At 41.9% G+C, this 15,761-nt stretch overlaps 1 protein-coding gene across 1 annotated transcript in view; it reads right to left on the bottom strand.

Moving 5' to 3' along the window:
* The window catches only part of Ttn (titin), a 270,030-nt gene that overhangs the window by 65,429 nt on the left and 188,840 nt on the right, over positions 1–15,761 (bottom strand). Inside the window, exons 229-253 of the mRNA XM_057755570.1 lie at positions 14,332–14,631; positions 13,932–14,240; positions 13,644–13,834; positions 12,784–13,213; positions 11,110–11,418; positions 10,836–10,984; positions 10,715–10,747; positions 10,493–10,622; positions 10,101–10,400; positions 9,689–10,006; positions 8,119–8,415; positions 7,705–8,004; positions 7,297–7,611; positions 6,901–7,049; positions 6,070–6,220; positions 5,696–5,977; positions 3,642–3,944; positions 2,775–3,077; positions 2,395–2,676; positions 2,003–2,302; positions 1,611–1,913; positions 1,208–1,516; positions 818–1,099; positions 432–731; positions 49–342 (exon numbers count right to left, since the gene is read on the bottom strand). Of these exons, the coding sequence (XP_057611553.1) occupies positions 49–342; positions 432–731; positions 818–1,099; positions 1,208–1,516; positions 1,611–1,913; positions 2,003–2,302; positions 2,395–2,676; positions 2,775–3,077; positions 3,642–3,944; positions 5,696–5,977; positions 6,070–6,220; positions 6,901–7,049; positions 7,297–7,611; positions 7,705–8,004; positions 8,119–8,415; positions 9,689–10,006; positions 10,101–10,400; positions 10,493–10,622; positions 10,715–10,747; positions 10,836–10,984; positions 11,110–11,418; positions 12,784–13,213; positions 13,644–13,834; positions 13,932–14,240; positions 14,332–14,631 (6,639 nt within the window). The remainder of the gene's footprint in view (positions 1–48; positions 343–431; positions 732–817; positions 1,100–1,207; positions 1,517–1,610; positions 1,914–2,002; positions 2,303–2,394; positions 2,677–2,774; positions 3,078–3,641; positions 3,945–5,695; positions 5,978–6,069; positions 6,221–6,900; positions 7,050–7,296; positions 7,612–7,704; positions 8,005–8,118; positions 8,416–9,688; positions 10,007–10,100; positions 10,401–10,492; positions 10,623–10,714; positions 10,748–10,835; positions 10,985–11,109; positions 11,419–12,783; positions 13,214–13,643; positions 13,835–13,931; positions 14,241–14,331; positions 14,632–15,761) is intronic.

Below are 15,761 nucleotides of genomic sequence, written 5' to 3'. Positions count from 1 at the left end.
ATGAATAATTTAAAGAAGAAATAAATATAATGCCAATCCAAAATTTACCTAGTTTCTCTTGACATTCTATTGGGATAGTTGTATCAGGGAGACCAAGACCTATGATATTTTCAGCTTTAACCCGGAATCTATAAGTCTTTCCTTGTTGTAAGCCCGTAACAACACACTCTAAGTTTTTCACAGTCTTGAACTTAATCCAATCCGTGGCACCTTCTTCTTGGTACTCCACCAGATACCCCGTGATTGGAGAGCCACCATCGCGATCTGGTTTATTCCAAACAAGAGAGACCTCAGTCTTATCGACATCTACGTGGTGTAGGTCCTTGGGTGGCCCTGGGGGATCTTTGAAAGAAAAGTTATTATGAATAAACAATTATCCAAAATCTGGTAAAAAAAAAAAAAAAACCTCTATATTAAGAAAAGTAACTCACGGAGAGGATCCAGAGCCTTGATGGGCTTGGGTGTCTCAACAAAAGGACCACGTCCATATTGGTTCTCGGCAGCGACTCGGAAGAGGTACTGGTTGCCTTCGTTCAGATGTTTAGCCATGTGGCTCTTCTTCTTCGACGTGGTTGAAAGAGGGGACCACTGGGCAGTGGCGACATCTTTCCTCTCAACCACATAGTTGGTCACAACAGAACCGCCATCATCCAGTGGTTCCTTCCAAGTAAGGTAACAAGAATCTTTCCTAATTTCACTGACTTCCAGGTCTCTAGGTGGCCCAGGTTTATCTGAAATGTATTAAATGATAGTTAAGTGACAAGAAAAAGGTATTTGAGGTTTTTATTTTTAATGGCATGAACAGTAAAATGCGCACCTAAGACCAGTACTTTCACTGAGACAGTTTTTGAACCAGCTGGATTCTCCACAGTTAGAGAATAAATTCCCCCATCTTCGTGGGCAGCATTGCGAATTTCAAGCTTGCTTCCAACTGGAGTAACATCAATTTGTGCTTTTGTCGGAGCCTCTCTGTCTCCTTTTTTCCAGGTTACTTTTGGGAATGGCACACCTTTGATGATGGCACTAAGTCTCAGGGTGTCACCCACTTTAATGTGCTGTTCTCTTGCCATGTTGGCATCAAGGATCAGCTCAGGAGGTTCTAAAATAAAGAAAAACACCTTCATGTAGGATTCCTTAGTGCAAACTATAATAAAGTATCCACCAGGCACCTATATCTCACAATTGCAGATCACAGCATCTCACTCACCAAGTCGGTCCTTTACTAGAACTGGTTCAGGAACATGGGCCGGGTCTGATTCACCAGCCTCGTTGACTGCCAGTACGCGGAACTTATAGGTCTGCCCGTCCCGGAGACCACTGACTTTATATTTTGTTTCAGGGCATGACTCAGGAGTGTGATTGGCTCGTCTCCACTCCTCATCTCCCACTTTCTGGTACTCCACAATGTATCCTAGGATCTTGCTCCCACCATCGTGACGTGGTGGCTGCCAAGTTAGATCAACTGAATTACATGTCGTGTCTACTGCTTCAGGATTAATAGGTGGGCTTGGTTTAGCTACATAATCAAAGACAAAAATTTAAAAGAAGTTAAAATACAGCTGAGAAAAATCGAACTGCATGAAAACTGAGTGACTGTTTTAATACTGTACCAATTGGATCTCTAGCAAAGACTGGTTTGGATGGTGGACTTGGATCCCCAATACCAATTTCGTTTTCTGCAGAAACCCGGAATTCATACTGGCATCCTTCCAGAAGATCAGGAACTCTAAACTTGGTGTACGGATGGATAGGCTCTTTGGTAACTCTAACCCATCGTTTAGACATAGTTTCCCTCTTTTCCAGGATGTAGTTTGTGATGGGCTTTCCTCCGTCATTTGGCTTGTTCCAGGTCACTAGTGCAGAGTCTTTGGTGACCTCTGTGACAATTGGCTGCTCAGGTGCATCAGGAACTCCTATAATAGACATTAGCAAAATGTGTTACAAGTTTCAACCTCCCTATTAACTGTCAAGCACTGGGTCCTCCCCCAACCATACTACATACTGAAACGATCTTTGGCTTTCATTGAATCAGACACCAGAGGGTCACTTATTCCATACAGATTTTCAGCATGAATCCGGAAGATATAATCTTTTCCTTCAAGCAGTTTTGGGACTTTGCACGTTGTTTTAGCGCTGGCAGAAGTCACAGGCATCCATATATCTTTACCCAGCTCCTTCTTCTCAATAATATAATTGGTAATCTCACTGCCTCCATCATCAAGAGGTGGTTTCCAAGAAATAACCATGTATTCTTTGGTGACCTCATCAAAAATGACAGGTCCTACTGGTGGTCCAGGACGGTCTGAAGAAAAAAAAGAAAATCATAGCACAAAATATTATTATCACTTCTAGAAGGAAAAAGACTCTATTATTGATCAGATAAATAAAACTTACCAACAACGTTGACTTGACAGTAACCTTTCCTGGAGCCTGTACTGTTCTCCACAACCACACAGTATTTTCCAGAATCTGAGCGTTTGGACTTAGTCTTCTCAAGGGCAAGTGTCGTGGGAGTAGTCTTGATGTGGGTGCGGTCATCTTCCAGCACATCCGCCTCATCTTTGAACCAATCAACCTTAGGCTTTGGTTTGCCTGAGTAACGGCCAGTGAGGGCGAAAGCTTCACCAACTCGGACTGTAAGCTTATCTCTGAAGTCCAGGTCAAGTGTTGGGGGAGCTAAAATGTAGAGTTACAGACAAGAGTCATTTTTGTGGTCCTAGGAAAAGGCTATAGAGGTAGATGTTTACAAAGCATAAAATGTAGCGGACACATACCCAGCTCATCTTTGCATGTGATCGGCTTGGTGCAGAATGATGGCTTGCCTTGTCCGACAATATTGACGGCACTGACACGGTACTCGTAGGTGTCACCTTCTTTTAAGCCTTTCACAGTGTATTTCCTGCTAAGCAGGTTGTCACTTGTAACTTTGTGGAACTTCTCAGTGCCAATAAGGCGACTTTCTAGGACATAGTTAATAATTTCTGATCCACCATCGTACTTGGGAGGATTCCAGGTCAAAGACACGGTATTTTTAGTGACTTCTTTGACTTCTAGGTCTTCAGGTCTCTCTGGGACAGCTGTAAATGTTAGCACAATGCCAAGAGTGTCACAGTGAGAATGTAGAAGAGTACCATAAGTACCCTTTCCTGAGGGTTACTTTTAAAAACCAAACCAGACTTCAAAGAATCTCAAAACTGTTCTCGCCGTAGCACTATTAGAATGAGAAAAGCTTCGAGGAATTCAATGTTCTCAACCAAGAGATGAGAAAATAGAGCTTCATTTTGGTTAAATAACAAAATATCTTAAGATTAAGCATTTGACAATTAGGAAAATGATTCAGTTTTTACTTACACCATTGAATGGGAAACTTACAAAAAAAAAAAAACCCTAAACAATGGAATAAATATAGGGAAGGAATTTGAGGACTCCTACACATCCCTGCCTTTCTTTCTTTCACAGTCACAGATACAATGACATCAGATATTTAACAACTGTCTTAAAGCTTGACAAGTGGATAGCATGTAAGGCATACACATACAGGGGCATACACACACTCAAGCACACACTCACACGCACACTGCAGTGTTGTATTGAGTGAAGAGCAGCGTGGTTGACCATAGCTTGTTCTCAACTGTACTTACTTATTGGATCTCTGATGACAAGCGCGTTTGGTGTCTCAACAAATGGCCCCATGCCAATGCTGTTTTCAGCTGCAATTCGGAAAAAGTAGGCTTTTCCTTGAATAAGACCCTGTACGGTAGCGTTTTGTCGAGTGACTGTGTAGGTCACAGGGGTCCACGCTTTGCGGTCAGCTTCCCGCTTCTGAATGACATAGTTGGTGATGGGGGAGCCACCGTCATCTTCTGGAGAGAACCATGTGAGCTTGCAGGAGTCATTGGTTAGGTTGTCAGCGAGGAATGGTACTCCAACTGGTCCTGGGACATCTGGGGACAAGTAGAAAAGATTTTAACCCATTTGTCTCCTACGCTCAATACATTATCCTGTTTTCAAAGTGAAGACAAAAATGTGGTACAGAAGAAAGTAAGATTTTTGTGCTTGTTAATGAAGTTGTTGGCTTTTCTGTCATACCAACAATATTTAACCACATCTGTCTGTATGTCTATAGTTTCTATTATCTAGTTCTCTCTGTCTGCCTGCCTATCCATCCGTCCGTCCGTCCGTCCACCCACCCATCCATCCATCCATCATCCATCCACCCACCCACCCATCCACCCACCCACCCACCCATCCATCCATCCATCCATCCATCCATCCATCCATCCATCCATCCATCCATCTTAGCTCATCCTCTTATTTTATTGCCTAGTCTGGCCTTGATCTCACAATTCTCTCTTCTCAGCCTCTCAAATAGCTGGGATTAGAGTTCAGTCATATTCTAAAATGAAGTAGCCTTGTGCTAATTATGGGCTACCATGTTTTAATACAAAGCAGAGAGAATAAGATTCCTTTTAGTGAACAAAGCTTGTGAGACAGGAGTGGGGAGCTGCAAAGGTGGAATAGAGAATGCTTTGCTCTCTGTGCCTTTTCTAAGTGGGAAAAAGGAAGAGATGTTTTTCTGGGTCACCAGGTAGTTGATGGGTACAGAAGGCTCTGATTTTTAGCAGCTGGGATTTTATATAAAAACATATCTATCCAATTAAAGTAGTGTTTGTCAATGAGTAAAAGAGATGAGAATCTTGAAACCTAAGAGCTTGTGGGGTATTGATGCATCAAATACATGTGGCCACCTTTTATTACGTATTTAATAGGGGGCTGACCATTATTGTATTGAAATGATAGCTGTTTGGAGTGGGGCTCTACTGAATTACGAGTACTAAATAGGATAACATTACACACAGAAGAAGCTGGAAGAGTTGAACTCTACCTTCATTGATTAGCAATGCAACACTGATAATCACATCACTGGTCGTCTTGGAATACAGAATCCCTGACAGAGGTTTTCTCATTGTTACAATAATTAGTAAAGAAGGATAGAGTTTCATGCTAAAGTGGTGAAACTTTAAACATTCATGAACATTTCCAGGAAAGGTGCTTTCGTAAAGATCACATCATCACACAGTAGGTCCTTAAGGTGGCATGTCTTGTCAAAAAAAAAATGTAACATACGAAACTTCACATAGGGGAGTGGAGATGTGGCTAGGTGGTTAAGAGCACTTGAAGCTCTTACAGAGGACTTTGATTTGGTCCCCAGAAAACATATGGTGACCAACAAGCATCTGTAATTCTAGTTCCAGAGTATCTAACACTCTCTTCTGGCCTCCTCACAGGCTACACACAAATGTCATGCATACATATGTGCAGGCAAAACACCATACACACTCAAAACATCAAAATAAAATAAACTCTTATGAGTAGCAGGAATACAACAATGTGGAATACCTGTGGGACAAACGTGTGAAGAGGAACATTTAAAAAATTCTAATGTGGACAGTCAGTTGTGAACTACTTTTCTAATTTTCCAGAGCATTTATAAAAAAATGTTATTTGTACATAGCATTGTTGTAGATATAATTAAAATGATGAATTTTAAAAAGTTGCATTTATGTATATGGTGGCACTCACAGAGGCAGGTGAATCTCTGGGAGTTTGAGGCCAGCCAGGGCTACACAGTAAGAATCATGTCTTGAAAAGAAAAGTAAAATAAATTGTTTTCAATAAAATTGAAATTATGTACCTAGCACATCAACAATAATTGTCTTCTTTCTTTCTCCACCTTCGTTTTTCGCAAGGAGAGAGTATACACCCTGATGGCTCCTCTGGCAATTCTTGATGACCATGGATGAACTAATGGCTGTGGTCTCAATGGCGGCTTCTTGAGGTAAGGCCCGTTCATTCATGCTCCAGCTGACAGTTGGAGGTGGCTTTCCAGATACGTAGGCTATGATGCGGATCACCCCTCCAGCGTGGACCACTATTCTGTCTCTGACGCTGGCGTCTAGCTGAAGGTCGGGCGACACTGGGAAACAATTGAAAAAGGCAAGTGTGACTTTCACCTTTCAATATATCCTACATAAACCTGGATAAACTAGCAGAAGCAGTGGTAATTACCAATTCTGTCCTTCATTTCAATAACATCTGTGACCTCTCCAGGTTCTCCAACCCCGGCAATGTTGATTGCTCGGACACGGAATTTGTAGAATGCTCCTTCTTTTAACCCGGTCACCACTAGCTTTGTCCCTCTCACTTCCTTATCCTTAGCCTGGGGGAAAATAACAAGCATTTTATAATTAGAGTGTTCCTAATGTAAATATTACGCTATAGCTAGTATATAATATTGCTGCTTTAATAACTCTCTCAAGTATAACTACTACCTACTTACTCTTGTCAGGAGGTTTCAGGGATCAAATAGTTATAGAAAATGGATGAACTTGTCAAAATTGTGTTTATAAATTACTGGTAAATGATAGAAAAAACTGTACTCTTCCATGCTTCTGGGATTCATAACCAAAAGATGAGTGGATAACATAACTTTTAAAAGCTCAATTTTTATTTTTAATTGATTTATCCCAACTGTATCTGCTCACAGTATAATAATTCATTACATATAAACAGCCGGCAATAAACATTCCATCTCCTTAAGTATTTATTATTTATACCTGGTAGGTGATTCTTTTCAATTTTTTAAAAGGAAAAATGATGAATTATTGTAAAGGATAGTCAGCATCCGGTGCTTCACACTGTGCTATTGAATGCTAGAACTTACTTTTTTTCACTGTTTTGGTACCCAACATAGGACCTTCTTCACACTCTTGACTTGACTAGTTGGACATAAACAATTATTTTTCTGATTTTTAATCTCAAACATAGAAACAAATGGGCTTAAGAAAAACTATTTAAAACTTATTCATGGAACATCTCTTCAATGAACATTTTAGCTACCTTTTCCCATTCTTCTTTGCCTTCTTCCTTAAATTCAACAATGTATCCAGTTACTTTGGATCCACCATCTTTTAGTGGAGGTGACCATTCCAAGTCCACAGACGATTTTGTCCAGTCTGTCACTTTGGGGAACGGAGGACCAGGGGGAGCTGGAAAGAACCAGTATATATCAGTATTCTTGATTTCTACAGTACTTTTAGAAATCATTTTCTTTTCTTTTTTTCCCCCTTTTTTTGAGCTAAGGTTTTTCTGTGTAGCCCTGGCTATCCTGGAATTCGCTCTGTAGCCCAGGCTGGCTTCAAACTCACAGAGATCTCCCTTCTTCTTCCTCCTGGGATTAAAGGCGTGTGCCACCACCCATCTAGACACTTTTTTTTTAAGAATGTAAAGGCTTACCCACTGGATCTCGAGCGGTCACTGGATCTGAGGGGAGACTTGCCGGACCCACACCCGCAGCATTGATTGCATATACCCGGAACTGATAGTCAGAACCTTCAATAAGGCCAGTCACTTTATAAGAGACGCCCAGAGTCATGGCCTTGATGGGATCTCGGTTAACTCTCTTCCATCTCTTTGAAGTGGTGTCTTTCATTTCCAACCAATATCCAGTCACGGGAGAGCCGCCATCATACTCTGGCTCTTCCCAGTTGACCGTCATGGAGTTACGAGTCACGCTGCTCACCGTCGGTTTATCTGGAGCTCCGGGGACAGCTGTGAGAAAGATAGTAATTGACAAGAAGTCATCAAAAACTAAACAAAACACCAGAAAAGTTTGACCTCGTGTGAAAGTGTCGTCCTACTCACAGAAGAGGTTTCGTGCTGTTTCAGGTTCACTGTCCAGTGGCTCCCCAATGCCGTACTTATTCTGGGCCATGATTCGGAACACATATTCATGGCCTTCTAGCAGCTTGGGAATTGTGTACATGCATTCCTTAGGTTCACTGGAGACACGGACCCATGTCTTCCTGTTAGCTTCTCTTTTCTCAATGACATAGTTTGTAATCTTGGACCCACCGTCATCTTTAGGTGGAAGCCAAGATAGTGTCATTTGATCGGCTGAGATAGATTCAAACTTGATGGGTCCCACAGGGGGGCCAGGACGACCTGAATGATTATTTAAAAAGGAATATTTTATTAGTTGAATTATTTAAAGTCAAATTTTTTTTTTAGGAATCAAAATGAAACCATATAGTTTTAACCAAACAGTGCAATCATTACCAAGGACATTGAGTCTCATCTCCTTCGACGCTGTCCCCAGGTTGTTTACGGCTGTGATAGAATACAAGCCCGTGTCACTCCGGCGAGACTGAGGGATAACCAGTGTGCAGGTGTCATCCACCACCTGCTTGTTGACGTGGGTGTCATAGACCACAGGCTCTTTGCTATCAGGCTTCTTCGGAGGCGCTTTAAACCAGGTGAGAGTTGGGAATGGCACACCTTTAATTTTGGCCACGATGTTAACATCAGTTCCTTCTTCCACTTCCATGAATTCTTTGAGCTCAATTGATGGTGGGCCTGGATAATTAATAAGAACAAAACATTAACACGGGTAGCCAAATGCACTAAAAACTAGAATGTGAATTTTAATGTGGCCGTAAAGCCAATTTGGGTTGACTGCATTCAGACTTCATTGTCCACACTGACATAAATAATGGGTCTCTCTTTAACACTGTCATACTAGTGTGGGACAATTACATGTAGCTATCTTTTATTGGATCTACACACATCCGTCTATCTGATATTGCCTCTCCCTCATCATGCTTCAGCATACACATGAAAATTCTGACCAAGGGTGTAGGCGAAGATTGCTCTTTCATTTCCTGACTGCTCAGACCCAAATAATCACCCAGAAACTATATTAATTACAACATGGTTTGGCCAATGACTCTAGCATATTTCTAGCTAGCTCTTACTCTTGAATTAACCCATTTCTGTTCATCTGTGTATCACCATGAGGTTGTGGCTTACTGGAAAGGTGAGGTTTCTGCGCAGGCATCTTTCTCCTTCGGCAGCTACACGGCATCTCCTTTATTCTGCCTACTCTTCCTATATATCTCTGTTCAGATTTCCCGCCTGGCTTTGCTCTGCTAAGCCATTGGCCAAAGGAGCTGCTTTATTAACCAATGGTAATAAAACATAGAGGGGATTCCCAAGGGCAACAAGGCCTGACTATCACAGTAGTTTATGCTTGGCACTTTGGGTCATGGTATTTTTCTTTAATAATCTGCAGAATTATAAAGTCATTTCCATTCTTATTCAGAGGTTCTGGTTTGAATTTTTATAAGAAATATAGTTTCTGGTAAAAGCCAAACAATTTTCTATAAATCTATTATGAGTGTGCAAAAAGGATCGGCACAATCACAAAACCAAATAAATACACAGTGATAGTGATGGTAACACTAATGCGAAGAGACTTATTTATGTAGCTTATCTTCAAAACTCAAAGCTGAAATGGGTTTTCTCAAAAAGAGAAAGTCTTGATAGGAAAGATACATTGGTCTTAGCAGGTGCTAAGCCAATTACTAGCTTTCCGCCCCTTTTAATTCCTTTAATTTCTGTTAGATAAGACAGCCTACCTTGGAGAAAATTACAGGAAGGAAATTAGATGTGTCTTGTCTATAGTAAAAGCAATATGAAAGACATTCGCTATTCTGTCCATAATGGGGTAAACAGTAACTGAATCATGTTTCCATGCCTACACGAAGCCCATGGAAACACACTGATAGCTGGATCTACCGATTCTTGATTACTAGATACATAGGAAGGAAATTTTCTGTTAAATACGTACATGTCTGGTCCTTGACAATCACAGGACCCACAGTGGCTGAAGGCTTGCTGACCCCGGCCTCGTTGACGGCCTTGACTCTGAATTCATATTCCCCACCCTCTATGAGGTCTTCAACAGTAAATTCCAATTCTTCCACATCACGCTTATTGCACTGTCTCCAGGCTTCTTTCTTCTTCCCAGTAGGGTCCCATGCAAGGCACTCGACAATGTAGTGGGTGACAGGAGAGCCCCCATCATTCTTTGGAGGTTTCCATGACAGATGTACCGTGCTCTTCGTTATCAGACCAATCTTGAGTTTAATAGGAGGGTCAGGAGGATCTGTAAAAATGTTTACAGGAATTCATTAAGCATGGTTATTAATGATGGGGCTCATTCCCGAGACCATATTTTAAACTTGCATTCCAAAGCTTACAGATTGGATCTCTTGCAGTGGTCCTCTGAATGGTTTCTACGGGTGGGCCAATTCCAAAACGGTTTTCTGCTCGCACACGGAAGAAGTATTGCTGCTCAGAGATGAGATCCGGCACCACGAACGTGGTGCTTCCGCAGTTGGGATTGACTTTCGTCCAGGCTTTCCCATCTATCGTCTTCTTCTCAATGACGTAGCCTTTGATCCTATCTCCTCCATCATCGTCTGGCATCTTCCATGACAGTCGGCAACTGCCTCTTGTAATGTCACTAACCTTCAAATCCTTGGGCGGGCCTGGTGCATCTGTTGGTTGCAAACCACAGTGTAAACATCGTTCTGTGGATGCTGAGAGTAGTTTGCCCTGACTCGGTAGCAACTGTGAATATCTTTCTTACCCATGACTTTAACTCTGCAGTTGGCAGTTTTCTGTCCGGCTTTATTCTTGGCTGTGATGCTGTATTTGCCCGTGTGAGCTCGAGTACACTCCGGGATGATGATGACAGATGAGTTCTCGGCAGTCTCCAGCTGTACAAAGGGAATCACAGTCATACATCAAATGAGACCGCAGCACTACTAAGTCACTCACACTCTTAATTCATTAAGCTAGCCCCTCTTACCTGTGCATCTTCAGGGATGTCATGAATGTTGTCCTATTAGGAAAGAAGACAGTTATGTTTGAAATACTGCTTCTGGTTATCCAGTGGAGGACACTACACAGGGAAGTCCTAGGATTATTACCTTCATTGCCTTCTTTGCCTTTCCGTCAAATTCCCAAGATGATTTTGGCGTTGGGCGCCCCTTGATGACAGCAGGGATTCTGATCTGTGAGCCGGCTTTACACACCAGGCAGTCCTGTGCTCCGATGTCAATGAACACCTCTGGAACCTCTGTAATGGTAACAGGACAGCCATTAGCTGACACTTCTCAAAGAGGTAACAGACACGTCTCCGGTACATGGATGTCACAGTTTGATCCGACAAGGTGAACACACATGCTGAATAGGGATGACTACCTTGAATATCGGTGGCAGGGATCTCTCCAGTCGTGTCACTTGGTTCCGATTCACCAGCTTCATTGACAGCCTTCACTCTGAACCTGTACTTCCTCAGCTCTTTCAGGTTAGGCACCACACACTCACAGGTAGTTAGAAGTTTATCTGGTTCGTTGACTCTTTTCCAGTCCGAGGTCCCCTCCTCCTGCATTTCTACGATGTAACCTTTGATCGGGCTGCCACCGTCTTTGGCTGGAGGTTTCCATGCCAGCGAGATGCTTGATTTTGTTTTATCTTTAACTTCTGGGCGCGAAGGTGGCCCAGGGGGGTCTAATAAGGAACACACAAATGTCACATTTTGAAGTAGTGGAATGTTATTTTTATGTATACCATAAGACTTTCACTAGATAAGACATTTGTTGCTATCTGTTATATTAAAATTGAAGTGCTAAAAATACGTATAAGAAATAAGAGTATATTTTATTTCAGTATTAATGCAGAAACAATCTCTGGGGAAAGGATTACTCACTATCTCTCACTAGAGCTATACCCCGTGAACACACCATTGGTGAAGAGTTCCACCCTGTGAGCAAACCATTGGTAAAAAGAGCTGTACTCTGGCCAGGTGGTGGTGGCGCACGCCTTTAATCCCAGCACTTGGGAGGCAAAGGCAGGCAGATCTCTGTGAGTTTGAGGCCAGCCTGGTCTACAAGAGCTAGTTCCAGGACAGACTCCAAAGCTACAGAGAAATCCTGTCTTGAAAAACAAAATAGAGCTGTACTCTGTAGCACAGCAATGGTGAAAATAGCCGTACCCTGTGAGCACACCATTGGTAGAAAGCTATTTTACTTTTGACATCCTCCCGAAGAGATTCAACAGTGTATTATAGCTGAACATTTTATTTCCTACAATATGGAAATTTAAAATATTTTCATCACTACCTGGGCAAATGTCTGGATACAAACAACTCTCAAGGCTCTTTAGGGGCAGAATCAATGTTCCCACTCATCACACCGTAATGCTTTTCTCATGGTGCCTGACGATGGAATACTGCTACCTTGTCGGCGTGGTGTGTCACCCCTCCCCCTCCTTGCGTCTAGGGTGAACCCTTGAACAGTCCATGCACCAAAATAATTTGCTGAATGAACACGAATGAACCTTATGATATATTTGTCCTCTATAGCATGGAGGTATCTTAAATCTTTAAATGAAAATGTTGGAGTTTTTCTTTAAAGACTATAGCCAGGTATTATTGAGAAAATGCACTGAGTCAGGAAAATTACTGCATTTTCAGGTCTGAACTGATCTGCTCATATATGATCCAATGAGATTTTTCATTATTTGACCTCAGCTATTCTGCCTGAGAATTTGATGTCTTTGTTCAACAAATAGTTAATATTTTACTTTTTTATTGAATTTTTCCAAGAGGGTCTGTTTAGCGGAGAAAAGGATATCCACAGTAACTAATGAGATGGAGTTTAGAATCCATACCTTTTAATCCATTTCTGTATCACGTGATTAAAAAAATACTAACTATAACCCAAGATTTTAAAAGCTAAAACTACTTTACGTATATGTGCATATATGTACTTACTTCACTATGACCGGTTCTAATAAAAATGTGAGAAATATAAGAGTAAGCTACTTAGTAACTTTACCCATTAGAAATGCGTCCTAGAAGTAAAATATACTTACATATGGGATCTCCTGCGATGGCTGGGTCTGACGGTTCACTGGGAGGGCCGATTCCTGCGGCATTGATTGCCATGGCTCTAAACTGATATTTCACCCCTTCAATCAACCGTGGAACATTGAATTCTATGCCCTTGAGTCCCACTTTGGTTATTGGTGCTCGGCTAACACGTGACCAGTAGCTACCGCCTTCCTCTCTCTTCTCTAGCCAGTAGCCAGTAATTGGAGAACCTCCGTTGTCCAAAGGAGGGGTCCAGCTCACGAGCATAGACCCTTTGGTGCGTTCTAAGACTTTGGGTTTTCCAGGAGGTCCCGGGAGGCGATAGGGGTCTTGAATGGTGACTTTGTCTGATTTGCATTCATCGCTGATTCCATATTTATTCACTGCCCTCACTCGGAACTCGTACTGACCATTGGGGATGAGCTTCCAGATCTGGAAACGTGGGCGAATAAGGGAGTCAGAACAAATCTACTTGGACTGCTGTCTGACTCATTTCAAAGCTGAATTTGTTTGGGGATGGATCACCATGAGAAGTAAACACACAGGATGAAATCGCAGGAAAGAGAGGAAAAGAGAAACCGTTTAAAAAGAAGACCTCAATCTTTGTAATATCCAGAGGATTTGCATAGGAGAGTAGTAAGTATTATTTGCTAAGTGGCCGTATGTACATAATAATAAGAGTGCCAAACTCACAAATAGTTTCTGCTTGTATGGAATTTTGAGTTTAATTGTATGGAATTTTGAGTTTAATTGTTAAATTATAAAGTTACCTTAAACTGGTATCAAATCATAAAGTTATATTAAAAGTGGTATCAAGTCGGAATTATGTCCTATAAATGTACATCAATTTGGAAGCGCTTACCCCGTATCTTCTCTCAACAGCAGTGTTAGTGACTTCTTCCCACTCAGACTTCTTCCTGCTGGCATCGCGTTTGTCAATGACGTAATGGGTAATTTCACTACCACCGTTGTCTAGAGGGGTGTCCCACGTCAGATAGCAAGACTCAGCTTTAATGTCAGTAACAGCGAGGTTTCTGGGTGGAGATGGACGATCTGGAAAAGAACCGTAGCAGGGACTGAGAAGCCGTTCTTGAACAGGAAGTGGCTTTCTTTCCCACACAGGAGGCAAATGTGGGATATATACGCTTACCATATACTTCCACATGAACGTTACGGAATACGGAGCCAAGACGATTGGAAGCAGTGATTGTGTAAGTGCCCTTGTCCTCTCGGACGGCTTTGGGGATGCTCAGCTCAGTCTTGGCCTCGCTTCGGGATACTTCTTCTTTGGTTATTTTAAGCTCATCCGTGGGTTTCTCAATCACCTTTTCATTCTTGGACCACTCAATCTTAGGCATGGGGAGTCCCGTCACATCGGCAGGGATGTTAACGGGCTCTCCTGCCTTAACTTTGATAGTGTCTCCTCGAACAGCCAGGCGCAACTTAATAGCTGGAGGAACTGCAGAGAGAAGTCAAGAGTGCAGAAGTCTTAAGACTGTGTCCCAAGTCACCATAAAACACATTAGTGGCATTCGATATGAAACCCATACCTTCATCATCTTGGATGACTACGTTAAGAGGCAGGGATGGTTCGCTTTCACCAACACCATTGACAGCTTTGACACGGAACTCATACATCTGGTGCTCATCGAGATTGTCAACCACAAATGATGTGGTTGGGCAGAGTCTCTTGTTAACTCTCTCAAAGTCAGGTTTGTCATGGCGGCGTTTTTCAATGATGTATCCTTGGATAGGACTGCCACCATCACTGCGGGGCTCTTTCCAGTCAAGCGTGATGGTGGATTTTGTCCTTTCTGTGTACGTGAGCCTCTCAGGAGATGTTGGAGGACCTTAAAGCAGAAGCCATTGAAAGTGTTGAGTATGAAACAAGTGTTTGCATAAGAAATGATATGTCACCTCTGTTTGTGTGAAAAATTGATTAAATGGCATTTCAAAATCCTTTTCCAAACATACCAGTCACAATGATATCCATTCTCACTAACAGATTTCTTCTTAGTGAATATCCCATCAAAATCACTAATTAAAAATAAGTCAAGGGTATGTTTGTATGTATGTATGTATGTGTTTTGTATTTAGTATTTTAGATTGTATGCCTGGGACACTGACAGATTGTCTTAGTCTACCAACCTAGGAAAATAGGTGTGTGATGTTCTGCTTTGAATGCCAGCAGAAAGCATGGCGGTTTTTTCCTCTTGTGGCCAAACAGTAGACATGGTTACTGACCACCGTGAGTTATATTGCTTCAAAGGAAAGACCATTTATGAAATACCTCAAAGGTTTTGTGTCCTTAAGAATAGGCTCTGATGGGTATAAGTAGAACCATCCCATTCTAGCTGATTGTTACTGCAGAGGGAATCCCAGTTCTATCTATCCTGAGGCCTCTGGCACACCCTGAAACTCATGGACTTTATGGGGTGATTGAAACGGTGGGGTGTGCTATAATTCTCTTTTTCCTGATGCCCGAGTAGAAGAGAACCTCCTGTTTCTGGAGGAGTGGATTTTCCTTTAAGAGGGACATAAATGTGTATTACTAAGTTTGCATAATTTTAGTGTTTCACTTTAGCTTCTGGGAGACTTCCTCTGGTTTTCTATTCTTTGAGGGCTCTTTCTGATTGGGGCTCTCCCTACCCTTCCAGTATGAAGACTTTTTACTGTAGTAAATAAAAATCATTTATCTTATGACAACGACCTGCCTCAAAATTTTCTTTTTAGAAAAACAGAATTCTATGTAACCACCAATTCACTTTACTTGTTTGTTTTTAGACAGGGTTTCTCTGTGTAGCCTTGTCTATCCTGGGACTTGTGCTGTAGACTAGACTAGCCTGGAACTCACAGAGATCTGCCTGCCTCTACCTCTTGAGTGCTGGGATTAAAGGTGTATGTTACCAATGCCTGGCCAGATTGTTATATTTAGAAATCCTCTACTATACTGGTAATATTGAATGCTTCTAAATTATTT

Source organism: Chionomys nivalis, chromosome 22, assembly GCF_950005125.1.
Source record: "Chionomys nivalis chromosome 22, mChiNiv1.1, whole genome shotgun sequence".
Classification (NCBI taxonomy): Eukaryota; Metazoa; Chordata; class Mammalia; order Rodentia; family Cricetidae; genus Chionomys; species Chionomys nivalis.
This window is presented reverse-complemented; position numbering and strand designations above follow the sequence as displayed.